We start from the raw sequence: 25147 nt of genomic DNA on the forward strand, positions 1-25147 counted from the left end.
ACTATGCTCTTGCACTTGTCCACAATCTCTGTCTTAAAATAGTAACCAATCATTACTTTCAATACAATACCATGATATATCAATTGATTATTCAAATGACATTGTAACCTAATTACTTATTTGTTCCTCTTTTGAGTCTAGCCTACGGTGTTTTATTTCATTTTAATGACGGTAGAGGGCCCTAGTGTCTTCCGCTTCCAGCTGCATCAGATGCAACGGTATGCAGCGCGCCAATATGCTATCAAACACAGAAGTTCAGCAGCTCCACTCCGTGTATTGCAGCTGACCCTCGTTTGGCGATACCTTGGCAGTGCGGGTGGTTGACCACAGTTCAGTCTGCTTGGATCAGAGGACAAGTAGATGTGTCCACCTTGCGCTCCTAAGACTCTTCAGGAACGCTGGGTCCGAATCTGTTGGATTCGAGTCAAGACATCGCCTCTCCTTGTCACAAGCTGTAGAAACATTGATTAACGTTTGTTCCTCCATCGCAGCTGTTTTCAGAACAAGGATTGTTTTACATTGACCAGTCGTTTGGTGAGTCAATCTTTTATTATGAGATTAAGATTTCTTGTTTCAGAATGGAATGACATTGGTCTCCAAAAGTAACCTAACCGAAGTCACTTGGTTGTTCATATGGCTACATTAAACGAGAGCTAAAACTGTCAAAACGACTTTAAGTCAGCGTACTTTTAGTTTCATATCTATTTCTCATTTTTTTAAAAAGTAATTATGCAATCTCCCGTTCTATTTCCACATACGCGTTGGTTCCACGTCAGTAGCATGTCAATGTCAACTGTAGACTAATGATGTGACACATCTCCTACCTACCTGTGGCCGACAACTATGATATGTTTTCTGCGGCTCATATTGGATAGGAACAAATAATTCAAGCACAATCTGTCACATGCAGCCTAGTGGTTAAAGTGTTGGGCAAATAACCAACCGAAAGGTCGCTGGTTCGAATGCCCGAGCTGACAAAGTGAAAATCTGTCGCTGTGCTCTTGAGCAATAGGCGCAGTGATTCAACTTAGGGTTATGTGACAATAAAACATCTATACACTAAAGAAATGGCCAAACGCATAAACAATGGATCAAATTCAGCCCATTATATTTTCACATTCAAAGAGAACGGTGTTTCTATTATATCTGTAGGCCAATTAAAATGCTCATGGAAAGACATTACTTGAAGCTATACTTTGTTTGTTCATAATATAAAACATGAGCAATGGAGTAAACTTCGTTTTTTTGTTTGGTAATAATAAGGGAAGACTGTTGTAGTAAGCCCAAAAAGGAATGTTTAAGTCATATTCTTCCAAAAACAATGGGCATGTCATTAATTGAAACAACTAGAAATGTTACATACTGTGGCTTTTAATGTAGAAGATGGTCTAATATGTCAGTCACCCCCATTCCCTGTGCAAGCCAAGCAGTGAGAATTATCACATTACTGCTGCTCATTTCGCATTCATGTCATCTATGACTTGAGCTGGCTGTGTGGAGTGTTGTGTAACAGATCTGATGTTCTCAGAGTACACACACACACACACACACACACACACACACACACACACACACACACACACACACACACACACACACACACACACACACACACACACACACACACACACACACACACACACACACACACACACACACCCTCAGACCAGGGTTCGCACAGGATTGGCGAGGGGACTGCCGAGAGGCAACCACTGCTTAATACCATAAGCTCAATGTGACAGAATGAAATAATGGAATTTTACATTGTGAGATCTTTCAATGTGATCTTTCAATGTGATGTGCCCTTCAACTTACCACCTGGAAAGATTGGAATGTTATTGTATTATATTATCCAGGCAGGGTGCAGCCTACTGAAATACACACAATTAGTGTTGAACCTTTTCAACAGCTTCTTCAACAAGTGAACATTGAAAATACATCTTTGCTAATGTCATTTGCCACATGGACTCTGATAAAACAGTGCACACATCAGGCAGGTTTTTAGTGTCCCTTTGAAAAAGCGGTGGTTTTTGGAGGTCTTTCTTTAGCGTGTGGTGCACTATGGCTCAAAGCACTGACTCAGGTCTCCACCCAGGGTTTGGAGGCATTCCGCCTGTAATTCCATCTACTGAAGTAACTACGACACCACCCACATTCACTGCTGACTCAACACTAAATGACATAAATGGCACTGGGGACTGGGCATGGGCACAGAGCTCTGGCTTTGGCGTGGAAAGAAAAATAAATGTGCTTATTTGGAGTGTTTAGACAAGGTCCCGAGTGTACAGCCCTCAGGTGAAACGCCAGCGCGTTGTATTTTCCTTGTCCTCGCTTTTAACAGGCTTTGATGGTATTTTCTTAAGCAATGAATCTTAAAGTTGTGTAGAGTATAGATTTACAGAGAGGCAATGCACCTATCGCCCATATATCTCCCCTCCCCTCCCCTCTCTCTCTCACACACATCACCATACAGTATGCTCAGATCTCACTATCGCCCCAAGGCTCTTTGCGGCAGGATTCGTTATTATTTTTAAAACTCCAGATGTGTTTAATTTGTCACCAAGTCTGCCCCGGCCTCATTCTCCCCTGACCACTTAGCAGCCACTTAACGCAATCCATCACAGGACTTATTGCGCCTATTCATCTGGCCTCCCCTTTATTACAGATAGTGTGGGCCAAGGGAAGTGGCAATGACGTTAGCAGGATGTGTGTGTGTGTGTGTGTGTGTGTGTGTGTGTGTGTGTGTGTGTGTGTGTGTGTGTGTGTGTGTGTGTGTGTGTGTGTGTGTGTGTGTGTGTGTGTGTGTGTGTGTGTGTGTGTGTGTGTCCCGCCTTGGTTCTACTTGACTTTACTTCTACTAGGTGGGTGCTCGGAAGAGCTGTAGCCTCACGGATGGGGAATATTGTTTAAATGTTGTTGCAACGTTGTGATACATGTGTCTCCAAAGCGAGACAGCCGTTGAAGCCAGACGGATAGACCGGGGTGTTCCAGTCTAGAACCTTCAGCTTCCCTTGGCAGGAGAGAAACGTTGTGAGATAGATGATGCTAATGTCTCACTCTGGAAAGAGAGAGAGAGAGACGGAGCTTGGCACTGCAGCCCCTGGTGCAGCAGCATAAGGCTGTATAAACCCAGAGTGGTGGTGTGGCCTCAGAAAGAGGTCTCCTGGGTCTCTCTGTTTATTGGGTCTGGATGGGGAAATGGGGGGATAGATGATGGGAGGGGAGCGATGGAGAGGATGACCTCAGCGATGTTGACTGAGACACTCGTTTGCCACTCAAGCCCCTTGGGGAGGCTAGGACAGGGCACAGACGGTGCACAATCATACCATATAAGGGCTCAATTTGAGAGGGAAGGCTAGGAGAGTGCTGTGTGACTGTACACAACAAGACAGTGAGGGGTGAGTGTTATTGAGGGATGGCTGTCGATGGCACCAGTGCCAGGGTCTAAGAGAGATTGTGATAATGGATAATGGGAGGTAATTCACCGCACTTCGTGATCTCAGCCAACCTGGTGTGAAATAAACTGTCTGTGTCTCAAATGACACTACTCTAGTCAAAAGTGGTTCTCTATGTATGGAATAGGGTTCCATTTGGAACGCAGACAATTTCCCTCAGTATATATGGTGTACTGAGCAGCACCCATTTTCTAAATGAGTGGGACAAAACGCAATTGGAGCTGCCAGCCCAGGACGTAGACATACATTTGTACGGTGTTAATTAAACAGTGTTCATTTCGTAGGTGAAGAGAAAATGTGCAGTCGTTTCCCGTCATTCCTTATAAAAAGGTGACGCATAGTACATCTATGCGTGATGTTTGGAGTTTTATTTCTGTCAGTTATCTTTAGCGTCAGCAGCAACACAGATCGGCTGGTTTCTAGCTAAACAGATTAGTGCTGAATTGACTGTTATTTAGAGCACGGAGTCATTGGCTTTATATCTGAATGAATAATTTCAGAAGACTGCCCTCCCACATATGCGCGCACTCTCTTTCTCTCTCTCTCTTTCTCTCTCTCTCTTTCTCTCTCTCTCTCTTTCTCTCTCTCTCTCTCTCTCTCTCTCTCTCTCTCTCTCTCTCTCTCTCTCTCTCTCTCTCGCTCTCGCTCTCTTTCTCTCTCTCTCTCTCTCTCTCTGTCTCCCAGATATTAATGCACCTGCTAACAGTCTGCCACGCAAAAAAGGAGTATGTGACACATATCAGTGGTGATGCTGTTGCTCGCGGTAACGCTCCTGCAGATGGGCCTCATCCATCCTTCAGTTGGCGTGAGCGTGTGTGTGTGTGTGTGTGTGTCAGGGCTAAGCCATTGATAAACAGGAGCCACAGCACCCTGACACATCCACAGCTTCACCGAGAGGTTCACATTGCCTCTCCCTCCCCAGTGATATGGAGCTCCTTTTATATAATAAGAGATTATCAGAATGATGAACTGCCTGTCAGCACGAGGATGGCCAGAAAGACCTGCAGCCACCTGTTCCCCTGAGCCAAAATGGCTTGCAGCGCATTGAGGGTCTTTAAATTAGCACAGCCATTTGACAGCCTCAAAGTACATTACACCTGATTTCTCATTACGAAGAGAACTACAGAGAATATAACACATACACCCATTATACATTTATTTCCTGCATTAGACATTAACATGCTTTTCTCGGATCCAGAGACCTCATCCCACATAAACCGGACAACCTCGAATCGCGTGCCTTTTCCATTTTTACGACTCACTGCCTTTGGGAATTGTATATTAAAGGCTTCTCGTCTGTCATTTCACATAGCTTCAGATCCCAGCAGGAAATAAACTACCGCTCCAAAGTTTTAGAACACCTACTCATCCAAGGTTTTTTTTTTCTTTTTACTATTTTCTACATTGTAGAATAATAGTGAAGACATCAACTATGAAATAACACATATGGAATCATGTAGTGGTTTCTTTGCAGCAATTCAACCACGAAGGCCTGATTCAGTCAGTCTCCTCTAAATGGTTGATGTTGAGATGTGTCTGTTACTTTAACTTTGTGAAGCATTTATTTGGGCTGCAATTTCTGAGGCTGGTAACTATTGACCTTATCCTCTGCAGCAGAGGTAACTGTGGCTCTTCCATTCCTGTGGCGGTCCGAATGAGAGCCAGTTTCATCATAGCGCTTGATGATTTTTGCGACTGCACTTGAAGAAACGTTAAAAGTTCTTGGAATGTTCAGTATTGACTGACCTTCATGTCTTAAAGTAATGATGGACTGTCGTTTCCCTTTGCTTATTTGAGCTGTTCTTGCCATAATATGGACATGGTCTTTTACCAAACAGGGCTATCTTCTGTATACCCCCTACTTTGTCACATCACAACTGATTGGCTCAAACGAATTAAGAAGGAAAGAAATTCCACAAATTAACTTTCAAGAAGGCACACCTGTTAATTGAAATTCCAGGTGACTACCTCATGAAGCTGGTTGAGAAAATGCCAAGAGTGTGCAAAGCTGTCATCAAGGCAATGGGTGGCTATTTGAAGAATCTCAAATATAAAATATATATATATTTTTTTGTTTAACACTTTTTTTGGTTACTGCATGATTCCATATGTGTTATTTCATAGTTGTGATGTCTTCACTGTTATTCTACAATGTAGAAAAGAAAAGCCCTTGAATGCTGTTCTAAAACCTTTGACCGGTAGTGTACATCTAAGTTGATTTGTGACAAGCTGTTTCATATTAAAGCCTTAAAGCCATATTTGATGGTTTGCTTTCCCAGACATCCCAGCTCCCGTTTCTTGAACTGAGGATGGGTCGCTGATCCCGGAACCCCCTGTGCAATCTATCAGCTCTGTGATTGGTCCGTTCTGGTTCCAGTCACTACCTGCTGCCATGGCGAAGAGCCCTGAGGTGAAGCTGGCCGTTTTCGGAAGAGCAGGAGTGGGTAAATCAGGTAGGAGGACCGCTATCTGTCTGCTTGCCCTGCCTCCCTGCCTGCCCGTTCGCTGTACAATACAGTATGTGTATGTGCCTAATGCCTATCTGTTGGACTGTCTACACGATTTTCTGTCTGTTTCTCTCTGTCTGTCTTCTGGCTGTCTGTCTTTCCATGTTTGTGTCTTTCTCTTTGTTCATCTATTGGAGTGCATCAGTGAGCTTTGGCTTATGGGCTTATTTTTTGTTAGAAGAGCAGTATTTGTTTTAGTTCCCATGTTTCACTGATGTTTACACTAGAAACAATCTACTAAAATAACCGATGATTGTTGTTCTGGTCTGAAAGTACCCTTACTTTACCCAAGCCAATTCAACACATTCTGAATCACCGTTGCAAACTGCCTTAACGCTCCTGTATAGACTAATGCACATGGCAAACGGGGCCCCATATTTAGTATGCTGTTTAGGACGATATCTGCAGTAGCTAACAAGATAATGAAGAGCATATGTCTCTTGCACGGCACAAATGAAGACCGATTGCTCTCCATGGCGTTTGAAAAGTATTTCTTTGAATGTTATCCATGTTTAATCATCCCATTATGTAACACTGCAGTCTGTGAAGGTCAAATCAGGGACTGTTTTCCATGATAACCCATATAGTATTGTAAGTATTGCACACTGTACAGGCAGGCAACAGGATGTACTTCGCAATGGACACGTGTTATTAACCACTAATAGGTCATGTGGAATAAGGAGTACCACTTCTATAAAAGGGAAGTATGAGTTTTACAGCCCAGCCCTGTACATTGCAAGACTTTACACACATCATCCAACTATGACAGCCAAATTCAACTGGCGGCGTGCGGTCGTGGTCCGGACCCAGAGAAGGGTCAATACGGGCCGAACAACATCTCATTTAGTTATATAAAAGTAAATACATCATTTTTAGACCGCTTTCAAAAATCAACCGGGTGCCGCGGCCTCTCTAACTCAGCAACCTATTTTTCTCTCTCGACGCAACACTCACCTCTACTAGTGCCCCGTCTATTCCAATCGCGAGGTTATATGCAAATACATGAGGCTATGGAACCTCGGGACAAGCAGGCAGACAGAAACAGAAGGATTTGACAGCGGTTTAACTGTTAATAACGCAAATAGGAGCTTAGTTACAAGTATCTTTAGTAATATGGCTTTTTATTTTTTTAAATACAAATTTTCGCCGAAAACAGTATTTCCAAAGACGTGTAGACGAAACGTAATTCTTCCCACAACCAGCACAAAACCAATGTGCCCGATATGCAGTGAGTCCGCAGCCCTCGTGAAAAGTGCCAATGTTGCATAGTAAGATCGATCCAGAGTATACCATAACCACGGAGGTGAGAACAGACAAGGTCAACCAACTCAAAGTCCTTGTCAATTCCCTGACAGCCCAACTACATTTATTGGGAGTGTTCCCTGAGGATAGCCTGGGTTTTTGGTAAAACACAACAACAACAAATTCTGACGCTCATTTTGGTTAAAGAATGCATGCGTGAAGTTGCTGACACCTGGCTTGAAGCTGAAACAAAAAGATGAGCAGAAAAGGAGAAAAGATCAAACAGATCCCCACCGACATTTTAGCTGAAGATTTATTAACTTCATACCTTGGATGAGGCCATTCAGAATGCATCATGCGTTTCATTAGCTGTGGATGAATCAAAAGATAACACGGATAATGCCCAGCTTCTGGTGTTGGTCAGACACACACACACACACACACACACACACACACACACACACACACACACACACACACACACACACACACACACACACACACACACACACACACACACACACACACACACACACACACACACACACACACACACACACACACACACACACACACACACACACACACACACACACACGGAGAGGATACCCCATAAGGGATGCTGACAAAAAGGGGGAGAGATCTGAAGGTCAGTGGTCTCCATCAGCACAGACGGAGCTCCCGCCTTGATAGGAAAAGAGAGGGGACTGGTTGCACGTTTGAAAAAGGACCACCCTAAACCTGACATCATACCACTGCATCACCCATCAATCTGTGCTGTGTGCCAGTCTGGGAAAAGAGTATTCTGAGGTCATGACAACTTATGATGAAACTTTTGAGAGCAACATCATCCCGATAACACCGCCTGCTACGAGGCTTTCTAACAGAGGCCAATGCCAGATTTGCACAACAATATCATATTGCTCAGCAAAGGCAGGGTTTTGGAATGCTTTTGGGCCATTCGGGAGGAAATCAAAGCCTTTCTTATCAGCGCAAAAGAGTGATAAGGCAACCCAGTTTCCTGAGTTTTTGGAAGATGAGGAAAAGATGGAAACAGTTGCATTTTGGACAGACATCACATCACACCTTAATCGACCATGTTAAGCTGCAGGGACAGAACAACACAGTGTGTGATATGATAACAGCAGTCCGGGATTTCCGGAAGAAATTGGAGCTTTGATGACTCACTGTTGGAAGAGAACTGCTGCTGCTCATCCAGAACCCCTTCCTGGTCACAAATGTGACAACGTTGTCAGATAAGCAAAACAGATCAGATGTTGCAAAACGACAAAATGGAGTTGATTGCGCTGCAATAAAATGTGTCTTTGAAGGAGCAGGCTGGTGGTTGTGACCCTGTTACTTTCTGGGGAAAGCTGATGTCCATTTTCTCAGGAATCTGGCACTGCACATCCTGACCATGTTTGGCTCCACATACAGCTGTGAATCTCCACAATGAACTTTATTTCTTTTAAACAAATACCACACCGGGCTCACCGATGAACACCTGCAACGTTATCTAAGTTGCTCGCACACCATTTGTGCCAAAGTTCAAAGCATTGGCAGGAAACAGAAAGCACAATTTATCTCATTGATGCAAGAGCAAGGCCCAGAGTGGCTTACACATGAATGTTGCATGGCCCACAGTGACTTTCTGATCACTCAGATGATTATCTTCAGTTCTCCAGAAAACGGGCAGTGTGTTTCATGTCAGTATTATTTAATCATTCAAGGCCCAATGTACAATGGTTCACAGTGCTTAGACAACTGTGCAACCACTTTTGTTCTTCAGCAATGATGCGCGTGTTTACATTCAAAATAAAGAAGTTGTAATTCATTTTATCGTCTCATGTAATATATTTAATGCACATTTTATATAGCAACATGTTTCGTAACGCTTTACATGACTCTGTTTGTTACTACGCTGTACCACAGCGCCAATAAAGAGCGATATCCATCCGGACCTTTGCCACCGAGGGAAATTTGTGTCACTGGACCTCCTGAAGTAGTCGTTGAGTAGCCCTGCCCTGTGACGTTCTTGTTGCCATTGCTAACCTGACGAATTAGACATGTGCATAAGAGATTTACATCTGATCATGGCTCGCAGAAACAAATGTTTCAAAACCACATGACTCACAACACAATACATGAGAGCGACGTACTGCTCTCCAGCACAGAGTGTACTGATAAAAGTCTGAGGAAATGGGGGCGAGGAGACATTTAGGCTAGCAGCTTTGTGGTGTATCAGGCACCAGTTTGTAAAACATTTTCATTTGAAGACTCGATCCAAACCTGAAAGAAGAGGTCAGACGGATCAGTGTGGTTCTCAGAAGTCCAGCCGTTGCAACTCTCAAACTGACGTCTTTGACCAAACAGTTTGCGGACGACAGCTTTGAATTGGTGACAGCCGCCTCCAACGTCAATTACAAGAGAAAGTCACCGCCTTTCTGAAAGGAATATGACGAAACATTGGCACTTGGCCAAAGCTAAGTGCTTTTGCTAATTTTCTGTACAATTCTACAGATTCCGATGTCAAATATACGTGTTATGTTTTTCAACCATATCGGCTTACTTACATTCAGAAAGACAGGGGTTATCAGTGGATAAGGAGACAGGGGTTATCAGTGGATAAGGAGAGAGTTTGAGTCAGAGAGAAGGTGGGTGTGATTGCTTTCTGAGAATTTATCGGTAGCCAGGTTAACCTGACAGAACCACTGCGGTGTTTTCCGGAAGCTAAAGACCCGGAGCTTAATTGCAAATTGACACTTGCATTAAGGATTTTAGGGTTAGAGTAGAACGTGCAGTAGGCCATTACTCTACCTTTTTATTTTTCATTTATTTATTTAACCTTTATTTAACTGGGCAAGTCAGTTAAGAACCAATTCTTATTTACAACGTTGGCCTACCCCGGCCAGACCCTAACACGGACGACGCTGGGCCAATTGTGCGCCACCCTATGGGACACCCAATCACGGCCGGTTGTGATACAGCCTAGTTACCAATGAAATTAGGGCAATAGAAATTGATGTTTTGTCATACCCGTGGTATACGGTCTGATATACCACAGCCGTCAGCCAATCAGCATTCAGTGCTCAAACCACTCAGTTAATAATACATGTAAATATGATAAATATTACCACACTTGCAAGGGGATGATTCATCTTGTCTCTTCAATAAGTAACATAGATTCTCGATGTGGTACATAACATCAGATTACTCAAACCTCGTTCAGGGCTCACAAATATTGCTGTTTATGATGACGATAATCAGGATGACATACACAGTTACACACATCCCACAGACTATATGGATATTTATTTTTTAAGCCGCAGTGCTTGTTGACACAATGCCCACTTAACCCGGAAGCCAGCCGCACCAATGTGTCAGAGGAAACACTGTGCGCCAGGCGACCATGTGAGCGTGCACTGCCCCCAGCCCACCACAGGAGTCGCTAGTGCGCGATGGGACAAGGGCATCCCTGCCGGCCAAACCAAATCCTAACCCGGTCGACGCTGGGCCAATTATGCGCCGCCCCATGGGTCTCCCGGTCGCGGCCGGCTGCGACAGAGCCTGGACTTGAACCCAGAATCTCTTGTGGCACAGCTAGCACTGTGATTTAGTGCATCACTCGAGAGGCCTTCATAAAAGGTACTTTATTAGAGTTATTGCAGTATGAGTTGGCACAAAAACATCCTGGCTTCAGTGCAAACTTATCGCCCCCTTCCTCAAAAGGAATCTCCTTACATTGGAGTGCACAGTACACCTTCTGCCTCTGTTTCCAATAGATTCATGTTTTCCGTGGTGACTTTCAGACTGTCAGCATCACCTCATTTTCCTTCTTGGTCTCCTGGAGACAGGATGATATTAATGGGCACTATTTCTGTAAGAGAATGGGAGCGTGACTGCATATTAAAGATACACATGCACAATCACTGGATTGTTGGCCAGCAGAAAACATTTACTATGATAAACAGAAGATTGGTTGGTTCAGGAAAGGGAAGTTTCTTGGCTTGAGGAGGACGGTGTGTGTGAGACTTGGCTGGTTTGGATTGGTTGGTAAGACCCGGGTTTAAGTATTGTCTATCCCTGATTGGTTGGTTCAGGGAATGGCAAGGGACATTTCTTGGCTTGAGAACTCTGTGTGTTCGTGAGACTTAGTTTTGATTGGTTGGAAAGATGTCTTGACTTCCTTAGACACACATAGACCAAGGTCTAATAAAGCAACAGAGTATATTGACAGACTGTGTGGATGGAGTCTGTTCCAGGGCTTCTCAGACTTTGGCATATTGACTCATTGGAGAGATGCTGGAGTCTGGAGATGCTATTTGTCAAACACACACACACTGGCAATCACACAAACTGTGACACACACACACACACGGCAGCGTGGTGTATTTTTTGGGGGAGTCCAAATAAAGTGGAAACAAGGTTTATTGAGTGCGAAATGTGGCCCCATAAAAGGGCCCGTCGGCTAGCTCCCCGAACATCCTGCCTCTCTCTCCCTCTGCTCCCTCCATCCCTGCCTAATGGAGAAGAAGAGATAACAATAATAACGTCTCCTGCTCGCTGCTCTCCTCTTCTCCTCTCAGCCCAGAAATATTGCTGTTTATGGTTTCCAACCCAACACCTCAAGGAGACCATGAATCAGCTTAATGCAAGTGTCTTGTATAAGAGATATATGTAAACAGTCTTTCACACCGAAAGGGCAAGGATGAGGAGTTGAGCCTTTGGAAAACAAAGAAACGGGCAGGTATTGCTGCCCCGAAGATGAACGTTCACCATAATTTAGGTGCTTATATTATAGACCACACAGTCAGTCTGTTGCTCAGCACTGAGTGTGTATTATTTTGTTGTAGTCAGGTTGTTTTTATGACATTCTGGGAACAGGACCCCCCACAGGTCTTCATGACATGCCCTTCTATCACACATACATACAGTACCAGTCAAAAGTTTGGACACACTTCAAGGTTTTTTCTTAATTTTTGACTATTTTATACATTGTAGAATAATAGTGAAGACATCAAAACTATGAAATAACACATATGAAATCATGTAATAATTATTATATTCAGCCCAAGGGCACAACGGCCACTTTGGCTGCAAAAGGACTGGATTTTTTTTTAGGGGGCATTATGGCCACACGAGGGATGCCGCCGGGAAATTTGAGGCCTGGTGAGAGTATTATCATGGGTTTAGTTGTCAAATTGTGAATGAGAGACTGATGAAGTGTGTGCAGCCTGCGCAAGAAACAAAGCAGAGCTCATTCCTTTCATGCAACTTTTTTCAAATCATCATTAGAGTCTCGTCATGCAGCCTTAGAATGTCATAAAAATCTAAACATATAGCCCGACATTTGTATAACAACTAAACTTGCATAACAACTAAACTTGCAACACAGAATAGCTGCATGTACACACTCCCTCTGAAACCATTTGGAGAAAATATCCTTTCTATTTTATTCAGCTATGTTCAATTGTATTCTTCAAACTATAAAATAACATAAAATAATGCCACAGAATTCTAAGCTAATCTTGTCTGCTAAATTAACTAGTGTAGCCCACAGCCATATGGCATAGCCAGATCAGGGACAACTCAGAGTAGGCTGAAATAGACTAAATTTTCTTTGTATCATGTTTCTTTAGACATGTCTAAAATAAATCATGGATTTATTGTGATGGTGTAGGCTATATTCAATAGATTTATTAGATTACTGGTTGCAGCACCGACTGGTATGGCAACTGCTCGGCCTCCGATCACATGGCACTACAGAGGGTAGTGCGAACGGCCCAGTACATCACTGGGGCCAAGCTTCCTGCCATCCAGGACCTCTATACCAGGCTGTGTCAGAAAATTGTCAAAGACTCAAGACACCCTAGTCATAGACTGTTCTCTCTGCTACCGCACGGCTCTCGCCCTACCGACTTCTTCAAGCGACACCGGAGTGCCAAGTCTAGGCCCAAGAGGCTTCTAAATAGCTTCTACCCCAAAGCCATAAGACTCCTGGACATCTAGTCAAATGGCTACCCAGAATATTCACATTGCCCCTCCCCTTCCCCCCTCTCTCCACACCACTGCCACTCTCTGTTGTCATCGATTCATAGTCACTTTAATTAACTCTCCCTACATGTACATACTACCTCAACTAACCGGTGCCCCCACACATTGACTCTGTACCGGCACCCCCCGTATATATTGTTATTTCTTACTGCTCCTCTTTAATTATGTGTTACTTTTATCTCTTATTCTTATCCATATTATTTGAAACTGCACTGTCGGTTAGGGGCTTGTAAGTAAGCATTTCACTATAAGGTAATGCCTGTTGTAATTCTGCGCATGTGACTAATAAAATTTGATTGGATTTTGATTTGACTCTTTAAAATGTAGATGTTCCTACGGTCTGCATCAGTGGAAGCCAGGAGATGCTAAATGTGTTTATGTTAGTTAATTAATGGTCAATTACCATGAGACCGGCAGTGATTTGCTTGACAATCTCTGGCTGACAAAATGTAATGACGGCCACAGCCCTACCAATAGCTCTTTGGTATGCACTGAACAGCCCTGTGCAAGAACCTACAAGAAAGTGTGGACCGGTTTGCATGCTGTTTGGAATACCCTCATTATATTTAGGATGGCACAGTGGCCCTGTGGGTATAAGCTGTGATTCATCATGGACATTATTCCACTGCACAGGTGCACTAATTACCAATCATTGCTGGAATTTCCATTCCTGAGATGAGAACCTCGGAGAGGCTTACAGGTGTCTCTTAGAAAGACAGGCGTGATTAGAAGTTTCGGGCATACTTCTAAAATCGAGAGGCGAGCCAAGTTCCTTCAAGGTTTTCAGTGATATGTACCCCATACGTGTTGGCACAGCTACAGTGCAATTTTTTAAATATATATTTTTTTAACCTTTATTTAACTAGGCAAGTCAGTTAAGAACAAATTCTTATTTTCAATGATGGCCTAGGAACAGTGGGTTAACTGCCTGTTCAGGGGCAGAACGACAGATTTGTACCTTGTCAGCTCGAGGGTTTGAACTTGCAACCTACCGGTTACTAGTCCAACGCTCTAACCACTAGGCTACGCTGCCGCCCGAAATGCTGATCCATGTAATGTGTTTATGCGACTTGTGCATCCAGTATGTTATCTAGGCATTTAGATTTAGGGGCTAAAAGAGATCAGAGGGTGGTTATGGGAAATGTGGGAAGTTGGTAAGCTGGTCTGTTTATTAAATTGTGTGTTTTCCAGAACCCTGAAAAACAAAGCAAATGAATGCATTATTTATGTTTGTTTTTAAATGTCCAACCATCGCTTCATCATTTGGTCAAGTGGTCTTTATCTCACTTGGAAAACCCCCTAAACCCTACACAGTTCATACAAACACAGAGTGCCCTAAGTACTGTAAGTAAATTGTATCTCAAGGAGTGTTGTTGCTAAAGGATTGAGATTTACAGTAGTCCTACAAATGTGATACACCGATTGACTCCACAGGTAACTTGAGTTCAGACAGACAATGCTACATAAGCTTTTAGAATGTGAAAAACATTTCATAGGAAGTTCTGGTATTTCGGACCCACTCACACCTCTCCTGTTCTGTTGATTTACAGCCATAGCGATTTGTAGCATAGACACATAACAGGGAGTAAATATTATACAGTAGCCTATTTTCCAGACTGAGGGAGTAATATTCAGGTTACATGCTGTAAGGCTAGATATACTTTGCAGGCGAATGAAGATGTTATTCGCATGCTATGGCTTTTTAAGGCCCTCCATGAATAACGTAAGACATTGCATTGTCAGTTATTAATTATGTAGCTACTTGTTTAGCTTCGCAGGTGTCGTGAGGGCTTGCAAATGGCCTTCCTGCTGGCGAGAGCTCAAAAGAAATGTATGTCTAAATCTTAGGAAACAGCATCCTGCTATTCCTTTGGTAAGCAAGTAAAACCAAAAGACTGTACTGTATGACTCGAACACAGACCGCCAGTGCCTCTTCTGTCACCTATTTCTCCTCGTTAAGTAAAGGGACTGAGCCGAGCCAGCTAACATTACCATCCGTCATTGGTCCTGGTAAGAGATTGATTTGGCGAGAGAAAATGGGCCAAAGAAAAGAAGCGTAAATGAGGAGTGATGGGAAATGATTTCGGGTTAGACAGGCGAAATGAGGGTAGTCAGCCTGTTGGGCGTTGTTTCTATACAGTGCTGGAGTGTTAAGAAACTGAGAGGGGAAAGATACAATAAGTGTGGCCAGGTGATACAGATGTGCGCGTGTGCGTGTGCGTGTGCGTGTGCGTGTGTGTGTAGGTGTGTCTGCCTGCTTAGGAAGATCTGATCACAACGTGTATTTTAATCGTCTACACCTGTCCAAAAAATGTGAGCACAATCAGAATGTGGACAAGATCAGGACTAATGGTTAGTAGCAGGTATAAACCAGGCTTACAGTATATGTATGCTTGCCACATATTGGCACACATGTTGCATCGACAATTCCAACAGCATCTCCTCTCCTCTTCCCTTCCTCCCTTTTGCTCTCTCTCTCTCTCCCTCTCTCTCTCTCTCTCTCTCTCTCTCTCTCTCTCTCTCTCTCCTCTCTCTCTCTCTCTCTCTCTCTCTCTCCCTCTCTCTCTCTCTCTCTCTCTCTCTCTCTCTCTCTCCCTCTCTCTGAACGTATTATCTACACCCCAGAGCATCATTTTGACCTCACAGTGGAACAGGATGTCCTCGACACTTACATCTATTTGAGCTGTCAAAAGACCTTGCTTTTCTTCCGTCTACCTCAGCATTCACACACACTTCCACTGAACCCACTCATCTCACTCCTATTCGTCTCTCTCTCTCTCTCTCTCTCTCTCTCTCTCTCTCTCTCTCTCTCTCTCTCTCTCTCTCTCTCTCTCTCTCTCTCTCTCTCTCTCTCTCTCTCTCTCTCTCTCTCTCTCTCTCGCTCTCTCTCTGGCGCAATTGCGTCGCAGGAAGATGGGCTTTTTGTACATGATTTATTTATTTATTAACCTATTTATGTATGTAATTTTAGGCCATGCACTAAAATGCTCTCCCAGACTATTTGTCCATACGTACGTAGGTCTACCCACTCCTTACTCCCTCGCCTTGCTTGCCTCCAGTTCGTCACGAGTTCTCTATGCCGCTGGTCTCCTTAGTGGCGAGTGAGTCATCATTAGCATTTCGCTCACTTTTAACAGCCTTCCCAGCTGTGTCTCGGGAGAGTAGGACGGCTTTTAAAATGTAATGGTGGATCTATTAAGCATTTTCTTGTTGCTTTCTTTTGCTTTTTAAAGACGCAGGGCTTGTGAGGAAATGCTTGAGTAAATGTATTTGTTTTCCTGTGGCACGCTTTTGGCAAATTGAGTGGCTGTGAATGGCTGAGTTCCTAAGTGGATCTGTACACCCTCTCAATAACACACTACACACACTCTAATACTTGTCTTCAGGTGGACACAACACACTCTAATGCTTGTCTTCAGGTGGGCACAACACACTCTAATGCTTGTCTTCAGGTGGGCACAACACACTCTAATGCTTGTCTTCAGGTGGGCACAACACACTCCAATGCTTGTCTTCAGGTGGGCACCACACACTCCAATGCTTGTCTTCAGGTGGGCCCAACACACTCTAATGCTTGTCTTCAGGTGGGCACAACACACTAATGCTTGTCTTCAGGTGGGCACAACACACTCTAATGCTTGTCTTCAGGTGGGCACAACACACTCTAATGCTTGTCTTCAGGTAGACAACACACTAATGCTTGTCTTCAGGTGAACACAACACACTCTAATGCTTGTCTTCAGGTGGGCACAACACACTCTAATGCTTGTATTCAGGTGGGCCCAACACACTCTAATGCTTGTCTTCAGGTGGACACAACACACTCTAATGCTTGTCTTCAGGTGGGCACAACACACTTTAATGCTTGTCTTCAGGTAGACAACACACTAATGCTTGTCTTCAGGTGGACACAACACACTCTAATGCTTGTCTTCAGGGGGGCACAACACACTCTAATGCTTCTCTTCAGGTGGGCACAACACACTCGAATGCTTGTCTTCAGGTGGGCACAACACACTCTAATGCTTGTATTCAGGTGGGCACAATACACTCTAATGCTTGTCTTCAGGTGGGCACAGCACACTCTAATGCTTGTCTTCAGGTGGGCACCACACACTCCAATGCTTGTCTTCAGGTGGGCACAACACACTCCAATGCTTGTCTTCAGGTGGGCACCACACACTCCAATGCTTGTCTTCAGGTGGGCCCAACACACTCTAATGCTTGTCTTCAGGTGGACACAACACACTCTAATGCTTGTCTTCAGGTGGGCACAACACACTTTAATGCTTGTCTTCAGGTAGACAACACACTAATGCTTGTCTTCAGGTGGACACAACACACTCTAATGCTTGTCTTCAGGTGGGCACAACACACTATAATGCTTGTATTCAGGTGGGCCCAACACACTCTAATGCTTCTCTTCAGGTGGGCACAACACACTCTAATGCTTGTCTTCAGGTAGGCACAACACACTCTAATGCTTGTCTTCAGGTGGGCACAACACACTTTAATGCTTGTCTTCAGGTAGACAACACACTAATGCTTGTCTTCAGGTGGGCACAACACACTCGAATGCTTGTCTTCAGGTGGGCATAACACACTTTAATGATTGTCTTCAGGTAGACAACACACTAATGCTTGTCTTCAGGTGGACACAACACACTCTAATGCTTGTCTTCAGGTGGGCACAACACACTCTAATGCTTTTATTCAGGTGGGCACAACACACTCTAATGCTTGTCTTCAGGTGGGCACAACACACTCTAATGCTTGTCTTCAGGTGGGCACAACACACTCTAATGCTTGTTTTCAGGTGGGCACAACACGCTCTAATGCTTGTCTTCAGGTGGGCACCACACACTCCAATGCTTGTCTTCAGGTGGGCACAACACACTCCAATGCTTGTCTTCAGTTGGGCACCACACACTCCAATGCTTGTCTTCAGGTGGGCCCAACACACTCTAATGCTTGTCTTCAGGTGGACACAACACACTCTAATGCTTGTCTTTAGGTGGGCACAACACACTTTAATGCTTGTCTTCAGGTAGACAACACACTAATGCTTGTCTTCAGGTGGACACAACACACTCTAATGCTTGTCTTCAGGTGGGCACAACACACTCTAATGCTTGTATTCAGGTGGGCACAACACACTCTAATGCTTGTCTTCAGGTGGGCACAACACACTCTAATGCTTGTCTTCAGGTGGGCACAACACACTCCAATGCTTGTCTTCAGGTGGGCACAACACACTCTAATGCTTGTCTTCAGGTGGGCACAACACACTCTAATGCTTGTATTCAGGTAGGCACAACACACTCTAATGCTTGTCTTCAGGTGGGCACAACACACTTTAATGCTTGTCTTCAGGTAGACAACACACTAATGCTTGTCTTCAGGTGGGCACAACACACTCGAATGCTTGTCTTCAGGTGGGCATAACACACTTTAATGCTTGTCTTCAGGTAGACAACACACTAATGCTTGTCTTCAGGTGGACACAACACACTCTAATGCTTGTCTTCAGGTGGGCACAACACACTATAATGCTTGTATTCAGGTGGGCCCAACACACTCTAATGCTTCTCTTCAGGTGGGCACAACACACTCTAATGCTTGTCTTCAGGTAGGCACAACACACTCTAATGCTTGTCTTCAGGTGGGCACAACACACTTTAATGCTTGTCTTCAGGTAGACAACACACTAATGCTTGTCTTCAGGTGGGCACAACACACTCGAATGCTTGTCTTCATGTGGGCATAACACACTTTAATGATTGTCTTCAGGTAGACAACACACTAATGCTTGTCTTCAGGTGGACACAACACACTCTAATGCTTGTCACACTCTAATGCTTGTCTTCAGGTGGGCACAACACACTCTAATGCTTGTATTCAGGTGGGCACAACACACTATAATGCTTGTATTCAGGTGGGCCCAACACACTCTAATGCTTGTCTTCAGGTGGGCACAACACACTCGAATGCTTGTCTTCAGGTGGGCATAACACACTTTAATGCTTGTCTTCAGGTAGACAACACACTAATGCTTGTCTTCAGGTGGACACAACACACTCTAATGCTTGTCTTCAGGTGGGCACAACACACTCTAATGCTTGTATTCAGGTGGGCACAACACACTCTAATGCTTGTCTTCAGGTGGGCCCAACACACTCTAATGCTTGTCTTCAGGTGGGCACAACACACTCCAATGCTTGTCTTCAGGTGGGCACAACACACTCTAATGCTTGTCTTCAGGTAGACAACACACTAATGCTTGTCTTCAGGTGGACACAACACACTCTAATGCTTGTCTTCAGGTGGGCACAACACACTCTAATGCTTGTCTTCAGGTGGGCACAACACACTCTAATGCTTGTCTTCAGGTGGGCACAACACACTCTAATGCTTGTCTTCAGGTGGGCACAACACACTCTAATGCTTGTCTTCAGGTGGGCACAACACACTCTAATGCTTGTCTTCAGGTGGGCACAACACACTCTAATGCTTGTCTTCAGGTGGGCACAACACACTCTAATGCTTGTCTTCAGGTGGGCACAACACACTTTAATGCTTGTCTTCAGGTGGGCACAACACACTCTAATGCTTGTCTTCAGGTGGGCATAACACACTTTAATGCTTGTCTTCAGGTAGACAACACACTAATGCTTGTCTTCAGGTGGACACAACACACTCTAATGCTTGTCTTCAGGTGGGCACAACACACTCTAATGCTTGTATTCAGGTGGGCACAACACACTAATGCTTGTCTTCAGGTGGGCACAACACAGTTTAATGCTTGTCTTCAGGTGGGCACAACACACTCTAATGCTTGTATTCAGGTGGGCACAACACACTCTAATGCTTGTCTTCAGGTGGGCACAACACACTCTAATGCTTGTCTTCACACTCTAATGCTTGTCTTCAGGTGGGCACAACACACTCTAATGCTTGTCTTCAGGTGGGCACAACACACTCTAATGCTTGTCTTCAATGCTTGTCTTCAGGTGGGCACAACACACTCTAATGCTTGTCTTCAGGTGGGCACAACACACTCTAATGCTTGTCTTCAGGTGGGCACAACACACTTTAATGCTTGTCTTCAGGTGGGCACAACACACTTTAATGCTTGTCTTCAGGTAGACAACACACTAATGCTTGTCTTCAGGTGGACACAACACACTCTAATGCTTGTCTTCAGGTGGGCACAACACACTCTAATGCTTGTATTCAGGTGGGCACAACACACTCTAATGCTTGTCTTCAGGTGGGCACAACACAGTTTAATGCTTGTCTTCAGGTGGGCACAACACACTCTAATGCTTGTATTCAGGTGGGCACAACACACTCTAATGCTTGTCTTCAGGTGGGCACAACACACTTTAATGCTTGTCTTCAGGTGGGCACAACACACTCGAATGCTTGTCTTCAGGTGGGCACAACACACTCTAATGCTTGTCTTCAGGTGGGCATAACACACTTTAATGCTTGTCTTCAGGTAAACAACACACTAATGCTTGTCTTCAGGTGGACACAACACACTCTAATGCTTGTCTTCAGGTGGGCACAACACACTCTAATGCTTGTATTCAGGTGGGCACAACACACTCTAATGCTTGTCTTCAGGTGGGCCCAACACACTCTAATGCTTGTCTTCAGGTGGGCACAACTTCACACTCCACTCTAATGCTTGTCTTCAGGTGGGCACAACACACTCTAATGCTTGTCTTCAGGTAGACAACACACTAATGCTTGTCTTCAGGTGGACACAACACACTCTAATGCTTGTCTTCAGGTGGGCACAACACACTCTAATGCTTGTCTTCAGGTGGGCACAACACACTCTAATGCTTGTCTTCAGGTGGGCACAACACACTCTAATGCTTGTCTTCAGGTGGGCACAACACACTCTAATGCTTGTCTTCAGGTGGGCACAACACACTCTAATGCTTGTCTTCAGGTGGGCACAACACACTCTAATGCTTGTATTCAGGTGGGCACAACACACTCTAATGCTTGTCTTCAGGTGGGCACAACACACTTTAATGCTTGTCTTCAGGTGGGCACAACACACTCTAATGCTTGTCTTCAGGTGGGCATAACACACTTTAATGCTTGTCTTCAGGTAGACAACACACTAATGCTTGTCTTCAGGTGGACACAACACACTCTAATGCTTGTCTTCAGGTGGGCACAACACACTCTAATGCTTGTATTCAGGTGGGCACAACACACTCTAATGCTTGTCTTCAGGTGGGCACAACACACTTTAATGCTTGTCTTCAGGTGGGCACAACACACTCTAATGCTTGTATTCAGGTGGGCACAACACACTCTAATGCTTGTCTTCAGGTGGGCACAACACACTTTAATGCTTGTCTTCAGGTGGGCACAACACACTTTAATGCTTGTCTTCAGGTGGGCACAACACACTCTAATGCTTGTATTCAGGTGGGCACAACACACTCTAATGCTTGTCTTCAGGTGGGCACAACACACTTTAATGCTTGTCTTCAGGTGGGCACAACACACTCTAATGCTTGTATTCAGGTGGGCACAACACACTCTAATGCTTGTCTTCAGGTGGGCACAACACACTTTAATGCTTGTCTTCAGGTGGGCACAACACACTCCAATGCTTGTCTTCAGGTGGGCACAACACACTCTAATGCTTGACTTCAGGTGGGCACAACACACTCTAATGCTTGTCTTCAGGTGGGCACAACACACTCCAATGCTTGTCTTCAGGTGGGCACAACACACTCTAATGCTTGTCTTCAGGTGGGCACCACACACTCCAATGCTTGTCTTCAGGTGGGCACAACACACTCTAATGCTTGTCTTCAGGTGGGCACAACACACTCTAATGCTTGTCTTCAGGTGGGCACAACCCACTTTAATGCTTGTCTTCAGGTGGGCACAACACACTCTAATGCTTGTATTCAGGTGGGCACAACACACTCTAATGCTTGTCTTCAGGTGGGCACAACACACTCTAATGCTTGTCTTCAGGTGGGCACAACACACTCCAATGCTTGTCTTCAGGTGGGCACAACACACTCTAATGCTTGTCTTCAGGTGGGCACAACACACTCTAATGCTTGTCTTCAGGTGGGCACAACACACTCTAATGCTTGTCTTCAGGTGGGCACAACACACTCTAATGCTTGTCTTCAGGTGGGCACAACACACTCTAATGCTTGTCTTCAGGTGGGCACAACACACTCTAATGCTTGTCTTCAGGTGGGCACAACACACTCTAATGCTTGTCTTCAGGTGGGCACAACACACTCTAATGCTTGTCTTCAGGTGGGCACAACACACTTTAATGCTTGTCTTCAGGTGGGCACAACACACTAATGCTTGTCTTCAAGTGGGCACAACACACTCGAATGCTTGTCTTCAGGTGGGCACAACACACTCTAATGCTTGTCTTCACGTAGACAACACACTAATGCTTGTCTTCAGGTAGACAACACACTAATGCTTGTCTTCAGGTGGACACAACACACTCTAATGCTTGTCTTCAGGTGGGCACAACACACTCTAATGCTTGTCTTCAGGTGGGCACAACACACTCTAATGCTTTTCTTCAGGTGGGCACAACACACTCTAATGCTTGTCTTCAGGTGGGCACAACACACTCTAATGCTTGTCTTCAGGTGGGCACAACACACTCTAATGCTTGTCTTCAGGTGGGCACAACACACTCTAATGCTTGTCTTCAGGTGGGCACAACACACTCTAATGCTTGTCTTCAGGTGGGCACAACACACTCTAATGCTTGTCTTCAGGTGGGCACAACACACTCTAATGCTTGTCTTCAGGTGGGCACAACACACTCTAATGCTTGTATTCAGGTGGGCACAACACACTCTAATGCTTGTCTTCAGGTGGGCACAACACACTCTAATGCTTGTCTTCAGGTGGGCACAACACACTCCAATGCTTGTCTTCAGGTGGGCACAACACACTCTAATGCTTGTCTTCAGGTGGGCACAACACACTCTAATGCTTGTATTCAGGTAGGCACAACACACTCTAATGCTTGTCTTCAGGTGGGCACAGCACACTTTAATGCTTGTCTTCAGGTAGACAACACACTAATGCTTGTCTTCAGGTGGGCACAACACACTCGAATGCTTGTCTTCAGGTGGGCATAACACACTTTAATGCTTGTCTTCAGGTAGACAACACACTAATGCTTGTCTTCAGGTGGACACAACACACTCTAATGCTTGTCTTCAGGTGGGCACAACACACTTTAATGCTTGTCTTCAGGTGGGCACAACACACTCCAATGCTTGTCTTCAGGTGGGCACAACACACTCTAATGCTTGTCTTCAGGTGGGCACAACACACTCTAATGCTTGTCTTCAGGTGGGCACAACACACTCCAATGCTTGTCTTCAGGTGGGCTCAACACACTCTAATGCTTGTCTTCAGGTGGGCACAACACACTCTAATGCTTGTCTTCAGGTGGGCTCAACACACTCTAATGCTTGTCTTCAGGTAGGCACAACACACTCTAATGCTTGTCTTCAGGTGGGCACAACACACTTTAATGCTTGTCTTCAGGTAGACAACACACTAATGCTTGTCTTCAAGTGGGCACAACACACTCTAATGCTTGTCTTCAGGTGGGCACAACACACTCTAATGCTTGTCTTCACGTAGACAACACACTAATGCTTGTCTTCAGGTAGACAACACACTAATGCTTGTCTTCAGGTGGACACAACACACTCTAATGCTTGTCTTCAGGTGGGCACAACACACTCTAATGCTTGTCTTCAGGTGGGCACAACACACTCTAATGCTTTTCTTCAGGTGGGCACAACACACTCTAATGCTTGTCTTCAGGTGGGCACAACACACTCTAATGCTTGTCTTCAGGTGGGCACAACACACTCTAATGCTTGTCTTCAGGTGGGCACAACACACTCTAATGCTTGTCTTCAGGTGGGCACAACACACTCTAATACTTGTCTTCAGGTGGGCACAACACACTCCAATGATACACTCTAAAAACAAAAAGGGTTCCAAAAGGTTCCTTCGGCTATCCCCATAAGTAGAACCCTTTTTGCTTCCAGGTAGAACTCTTTTGGGTACCTCGATCCAAAAGGGTTCTTCTATCTCAAACCAAAATTTGTATTTATTTAAAGGGTTCTCCTATGGGGACAGCCATAGAACCCTTTTAGGTTATAGATTACACTCTGTCATTAGATGCTGTCATTTCGTAGACAGAAAGGTCTGTTCAGATCTCTCCTCTGGATAAATGTTTTAAGCTGATTTAATACATCACTAAATGTTTCCAGGTGTTGTCCGTAACACAATGCAGAACTTAAGTATTTTAAATCCAGTGTAACACAAGACAAAATCATAGGATTATGCAATTATGTATCATCCGTAGTAGGGTTATTTTTGGCTAAACATCTGGTTAAAGTTAGGAATAATTGAGCAGTAGAACACCCACTTTCTTTTTCGGTCTTTTCTCTTTAAGTGTTCAAAAATTTATATCTAAGCTCAAGTATTTTTTTAAATAAATAAACAATTGCATTCCTAGCCATCCATTTCCTGTGAAGTCGTCTGTTTAGTAACCTCCGTGTCGCAGGTAATATTCAAACTCCGATCAACTCATGCGTCTCAAATATTTCACACAATGTCAAATCATGTGTACTTTAATCACCTGGGACAAACGTTAGCCAGGGTGAATACGAGTAGAACCCAATTGTGCATTGGCCAGATTAGAGATTCAATGGAGTATCAGAAACCTTGCTCCTTTTGCGCCCTTAGAAAAGGGAGAAATCGTACTCTCCCAAGTGTCCTACTTTACGTTGCCGTAGGGGCCAGGAGTGAAAGGCTCTTTTTCTCATGCCCCCATTG

At 44.5% G+C, this 25147-nt stretch overlaps 1 protein-coding gene across 1 annotated transcript in view; it reads left to right on the forward strand.

The window, feature by feature from the left end:
* The first annotated feature begins 278 nt into the window (after positions 1-278).
* The window catches only part of LOC123995652 (ras-related and estrogen-regulated growth inhibitor-like), a 46785-nt gene continuing 21916 nt past the window's right edge, over positions 279-25147 (forward strand). The window contains exons 1-2 of the mRNA XM_046299301.1: positions 279-534; positions 5735-5908. Coding sequence (XP_046155257.1) covers positions 5848-5908 — 61 coding nt within the window. The 5' untranslated portion in view covers positions 279-534; positions 5735-5847. The remainder of the gene's footprint in view (positions 535-5734; positions 5909-25147) is intronic.

This window comes from Oncorhynchus gorbuscha, linkage group LG14, assembly GCF_021184085.1.
Source record: "Oncorhynchus gorbuscha isolate QuinsamMale2020 ecotype Even-year linkage group LG14, OgorEven_v1.0, whole genome shotgun sequence".
Taxonomy (NCBI): domain Eukaryota; kingdom Metazoa; phylum Chordata; class Actinopteri; order Salmoniformes; family Salmonidae; genus Oncorhynchus; species Oncorhynchus gorbuscha.